The sequence below is a fragment of the Mycetomoellerius zeteki genome, unplaced genomic scaffold (genome assembly GCF_001594055.1).
Source record: "Mycetomoellerius zeteki isolate Tzet28-1 unplaced genomic scaffold, Tzet1.0 scaffold68, whole genome shotgun sequence".
NCBI lineage: Eukaryota > Metazoa > Arthropoda > Insecta > Hymenoptera > Formicidae > Mycetomoellerius > Mycetomoellerius zeteki.
In genome coordinates this window covers 680,406-686,852 of record NW_017257697.1, presented here as the reverse complement: position 1 = coordinate 686,852, position 6,447 = coordinate 680,406, and the positions used below count along the sequence as shown (strand labels likewise).

At 33.6% G+C, this 6,447-nt stretch overlaps 1 protein-coding gene across 1 annotated transcript; it reads left to right on the top strand.

Moving 5' to 3' along the window:
* Nucleotides 1-417: 417 nt before the first annotated feature.
* LOC108728955 (kinesin-like protein KIF23) lies at nt 418-4,969 on the top strand. Its single transcript, XM_018457801.1, has 14 exons — nt 418-447; nt 589-1,140; nt 1,257-1,427; nt 1,536-1,734; nt 2,382-2,520; nt 2,592-2,791; nt 2,879-2,983; nt 3,070-3,155; nt 3,270-3,400; nt 3,523-3,731; nt 3,874-4,020; nt 4,145-4,297; nt 4,404-4,640; nt 4,758-4,969. The coding sequence occupies exons 1-14, from the start codon at nt 437-439 to the stop codon at nt 4,923-4,925; spliced, it is 2,508 nt and encodes an 835-aa protein (XP_018313303.1). The 5' UTR covers nt 418-436; the 3' UTR covers nt 4,926-4,969.
* Nucleotides 4,970-6,447: the final 1,478 nt, after the last annotated feature.

The window sequence follows — 6,447 nt, the reverse complement described above, 5'->3', positions numbered from 1 at the left end:
TCTAGCATCGTGGACACTGGGCTTTAGGCAGAAAGGGATGTTCTAGATAACGTATGTTTTAATAAATTTAGTAATCATATACCCCTCCTATTAACGTATAATAGCAAAAATGATTTCGAAACGCGACAATTTACGAGATATTAAATGTTATTATTGAGATATTAAATGTTTACAATTTTCTATAGAAAATCGTAAACATTTAATATCTAGTTTTGCAACCGTTTTATTATTGATGAAATCCCCTAAATTTAGGGGAAAATCCTCCAACTTGACAATTGGCAACTCTGCTGGTAATAGCGTTTATTCAATTCGAAAGATCGTAACGAACTTTCATACGCGCGTCATAATTTGGCACGATTTATTAAAGAGTGAGGAACCGTTACAATTGTTACGACGTTCTTAATAGACATTAAAAATTAAACTGACTTATATAATAATGAAGCCCGCGTAAGTATTGTAAAATTAATATAATTTTGTGTTCAAGCTCGATAAATGTTCCCCTGAATGTTTAAATATTCACTTGTGAATTTTAAGAGCTAAGACTAAGGTAAACTGAAAGTAAACATATCCTCCACACAAATGTTCCAGACGTTCGAAAACTCCAGCTCGTAAGCCAATCAGTCGGCCAAAGGGATCGAATATGATGTCTAAAGATCCCGTGCAGGTTTATTGTCGTTTACGTCCAATGCAATCTTTAACGGATGTATCGTGCATGACAGTTGAATCTGACAGGACTGTAGTGATAACGCCTCCAGGATCAGCAGCCAACTTTCGTACTAATAAGGAGATAAAAACTACATTCAGTCATGTATTTAAGTCTAATGTGACACAAAGAGAGATATTTGAAACTGTTGCCCTTCCTCTGGTTGAAAATCTTATTAACGGAAGAAATGGCCTCCTATTTACATATGGTGTAACAGGTAGTGGGAAAACATATACGATGACTGGAGATCCACAAGATGCTGGTATCATGCCTCGGTGTTTGGATGTTATTTTTAATACTATTGCCAATTATCAAACGAAAAAGTTTGTCTTTAAACCAGATAAACTAAATGGTTTCGATATACAAAGTCAGACTGATGCTATGTTGGAGAGACAGTTTCACGCAGGTCTATTGCAAAGAGCAAGATTCGACAAACAGTAAGTCTTTATTTGATAGAACTTTTATAGAGATAGACAAGTCTCTATTTACGTAGTTAGATTACATATGTGCGTAATATTCAATGTTATCTCATATGAAATAATATTTAATGTAGCCATAAGGCTGACAGTGATGGAGATAGTAAACCAATGGTAGCTCACAAACGTAATGAATCTCAAAGCGTAACAGTCGAGGTAGATAATGCATATGCTATATTTGTCACATATGTTGAAATATACAACAACAGTGTATATGACTTGTTGGATGAAGATTTTATCAGAACCAAGTAAGTGTATGTGTATATATATATAATATATATATATCTTATGAGAGGAAATGTTGCCAGTTTTGTTATATGCCTAGAAAAACATATTTATTTTATTATTTAATGTAGGACATTGCAGAGTAAAATAGTAAGGGAAGATGGCAACAAAAATATGTATGTACACGCCGTTACAGAAATTGAAGTGAAAAGTGCAGAAGAAGCTTTTGAACTATTTCAACGTGGACAATGGAAAAGACACGTTGAGTACACAGCATTGAATGCAGAGTCAAGTAGATCACATAGCGTTTTCACCATCAGACTTGTACAGGTACAACATCCTTTTGAACAACTCTCCTTTTTCTTCTCAGTCTGTCATCTCTTGTCAGAGACGTAGTGACCTTTTCTATGTATATCCTCTGATATACAAGACCTATATCAATATAGATTAACTTTAACTTAGTGTTTCTTTTTCTAGTTCTAAGAATTAGAAAAGTATAAAGAGTAAGTTAAAATAAGATTAAAATTAATCAACATTGGCAGAAATGGACATTACAGTTTTTAATGTTAAATTTAAACGATCATATTAGAAGAAGTTGTCATGGTAAAGATACTCTTGACGGTTGGTTTGTCATTGCCTTCCGAGAGGCAATGACAAAATTTGATATGTGTGTTCTGAGTGGATTTGAATCTGAATCTTTGGCATAGAGAACAGCCACACAACTCTCTACTCCATGATCGCCACTTTCAAAATCTAGATTCAATATGAAGGAATGGTAATGGTGATAGAAATAATACGATTTCAACCTATCAGCAATTGAATATACATTTCTGATAGGTTTAAATCATATTATTCCTATCGTTATCGCTATTCTCTCACATTGTATCTGAGGCTTCAGAGATATCTTAAAATACAATCAATTGCATTTTAATTGCTTATTATTTAACTGTGTATAATTATTTTCCTGCGTATTTTAGGCACCTTTGGATAGTGAGGGCGAACAGGTAATGCAGGCTAAACAAGTTGTGTGTGTAAGTCAATTATCTTTAGTAGATTTAGCGGGTAGCGAGCGAACGAATCGTACTAAAAATACCGGTCAACGTTTACGAGAAGCAGGTAGGACATTTCATTTGCTGCATTTATGAAATTTATGAAATCTTTTGAACAACAAGCATGCAATTTTATAGGAAATATTAATAACTCTTTAATGACTCTGCGATCATGTTTGGAAATTTTGAGAGAGAATCAGAATCAGGGTACAAATAAAATAGTTCCTTATCGGGATTCTAAGCTTACACATTTATTCAAAAACTATTTTGATGGGGAAGGACAGGTCAGAATGATAGTCTGTGTAAATCCAAGGGCGGACGATTATGACGAAACTATTGTATGTGTGATAGTAAGATGTATTAAATATATATCTGAAAAGAAATATAAAATTGACATTTTAATTTCTTCAATGTTTAATATGTAGCAAGTCATGAAATTTGCGGAAATGACTCAAGAAGTGCATATCACAAGGCCTACTTCTGTAAAATTAGATCTCGGTTTCACTCCTGGCAGAAGGCAAGCGAATAAGGTAACAATTTTAGCTTATATAATATTTTCTAATTTCAGAATATACATACATGCGCGTGTCAATACAAATTTTATTATTTTCTTTAGATATTCAAAGAAGCAAGAAGCAAATTGGAAAAAGAAGGCCGACCAGAAGCAGCTAATTTGAACATTGATCTGGGCCTAGTATACAGGTATTGAAACAGATGACTGAACAGTTATAATTTAAATTCTTTTTCCTTCTCTTTTTACTTATTTTTTTCATAAATTGCCGCATAATATAATCGAATGTTTAAATATTATTTTAGTTTGGGAGGATCATTTCCTCAATTGGAAATGACTACTTCGGATAATGATCAAATAATACAATCTTTAATACAATACTTGGAACAACGTATCAACAAGCGCAATATACTTCGCGCAGATTTACAAAAAAAACGTAAGATATATTCAGTTTTAGCAAAATTATCTTGCTATGGTCAAATAATTACCGTAATAATAATAACAACAATGATAATAATGACTACAGCAATAATAATAAGACATGCGTTTCATTTATAGAAGATGATTTTAGACAGACATTGATGGGTATAGAGCAAGAAAATGTAAATTTAAAAATTGAAGCAGCTTCATTGAAAGCTGCAAATATACAGCAAAAAAGAAAGATATCTGCATTAGAAGGACATGTCTGCAAATCAGAAAAGCAAATGGATGATCTTTTGCGTAAATTAAATAGTGCTAATGAAAGGATTCAAATTTTGGAACAAGAGGTGGGCTCATTACTCATTAGTACTGCGCGTGCGTATTCGTGTGTTTGCTTGCATGCTACATTAAATAATATATAATATAATCGTGTATGTATATATGTATATTCTCATGTGCATGTATATGCGTGTATGTATATGCATATAGCTGAAAGATCGGGACTTGGCATTAAATCAACGTTTGATAGATAAGCATAGAGTGAAGCAGAGATATAATACAAAGATGCAAGTCGAGACGGATAAGTTAAACAGAGAATTCGAAATGAGATTGCGTCAACAGCGTGAACATCTTCAGGTTAAATTTAACAAATGTTACATATTTATAAAAATAAGAGCAATTGCTCTGATTTTATATACATATAGTATTTCAACCTTTGACATTTTTTAATATTAAAAATTAAATATATTATTATTTTTAGAATCAAGTGAAGAAGAAAGATGAACAGTTACGACGAGTACATCAAATTGTAATCAACAACAATGACACTAATTCTGCAATAGCATCAAAAGACCAAGCAGGATCAACAACGAAAGTAATCAGTCCAGTTAGAGATATCAGAGTATCACGAAAGGTTACCTATTATGCGCAATTATTCTTTCCTCTTAAATATCTTTATTAACTTAAAAATTTTTGTGTATAAAAGTTGGAGAAAAAAAAAGCAATTTTCTTATATGTAGGACGGGATACCCGTTTCAAACCCGAGATATAGACGATCGCAAAGTGCCGACAGATGGATCGATCATAGACCTCAACCTCTTGTACCAGTCGGAACTATATTGCAACCATTGATACAAAGAAGGCGAAGCGTAGCGCAACTTACTTCACCAAAAGAGATTACGGATGGCGCATCTAGATATTGTCTTGTCGCACAAGAGCATGATACGGACGGAGAACTTGAAACAAAATTATATAAGGTTTCGTAATTTGTATATTATATATGTAAAAAAATTATATATTTTTTATATGAATAGAAAATATTGATGTAATCTTAATGAATATACAAGTTTTACTTTCTTTTTTCTATCAAACAGGGCGATATATTGCCAACAAGTGGTGGCGGAGCACAAGTAGTATTTAATGATATGGAGTGTTTGAAACAATCATCCCCGAAAGCGAGGAAACGTACTGGACCTCAAGAGGAGGGAATAGACCAAGTAGATATTTCTACATTGACAGAAACAAAACGACCACGAGTATAATAATACTTTCATAACTGAATATATCGTAATTTATATCGAGAATGTAGGAGAAATGAAACATGTGATATATTTGATGTATATATATATATATATTTGTTTTATTCAAACCGCATTGTGATTTAATCAAAGACTATAATCTTTATATGATGTAATCTTTATATCACAATTATTTTTACAAGATCCGAGATAAACCATTTGTATATCTAATATTCATACGGGATAGTTATTGCTGAAATATACAACAATATATGGACATTGTTACACATTGATATATACGGGGTGTTCGATAAAGACCATAACGCTTAAGGGTAGATTTCTGAGACATTTTGAAACGAAAATTCTAATATCAAAATGTCGAGGTTTTAATAAAGTTATCGAATCATACCGTCTAAAGTTCGCGCGTTCAGATACAACGGAAAACCCAATCGCACCTAAGCACGCGAACTTTAGACGGTATTCTTCGCTAACTTTGGATGCCTTTTAACAAGACGCATGACACTATGTGACCATGGTGTGACATGATGCATTATTACAGCCTTGTTGTTCGCCAATGTTAAAAAAGGATGAGATGATCACTGTGTTGTATTGAGTCGCTTGTTGGAAGGCACTCTTTAAGTGCTTATGGTCGCAGCCACGGTGTAAGAATAATCGTGGTCGCAGCATAGACTTTTCCATGAAATGGGAGGAAAGGAAAAATTCTGATTAGTTGATTCGTTTATGCACTATGCGTTATGCAAAAGTCTGTGCTGCGGCCTTTATAATTCAAAAACTATAAGTGATCTACGAGAAGCAATTGAGAATGGTCAGCGCTAATTGCGCATTCCGCAAATTCTGCTCCATGGGACATAGGAAAACACACTTTAGCGGAACGGAATGGACGGAATGAAGCCACTACCAATCATGAGCGTTCCACCAATTCCGCATTGTGCCAATTACTTTAGGCTGCGTTCGGAAATATCACCCGAGTGCCTCCGTGCATCGTTTTATCCTTGTTGTTCACCCAATGTTAAAAAAGATAAGAAGGGTTCTGTTCTGATAGCTGTATCGAAAATTTTCTTTTTAGTTACAAGATTGGTAGCGCTGTAACTAACATAGCTGTGGTTGTGTTCCGATAGCTGTGTTGAAAATTTTCTTTTTAGTTACAAGGTTGGTAGCGCTGTAACTAACATAACTGTGTTCCATAAGACCGGAATCAGACTAGGCATTAAAGATTGAGATTGAAGATTGAAAGATTGAAATTTGACCAATTAAAACAATAGGAGCTAAAATTCCTTTGCCCTCATTGGTCAAATTTCAATCTTCAATCTTCGATCTCAATCTTCAATGCGTAGTCTGATTCCGGCCTAAGAGATCAGCTGACACCGTAGTTTGCATTTATTTTATCCTATATTCGATCAAAGCGGATCTTAATATTAAATACATAATTCTTTGTGAATTTATAACATTCTGATTCTACATATTGCATGACCGAATATAGGATTCCTTTATTTAATTAAATTTATTCTCATCAGTCCAATATTCG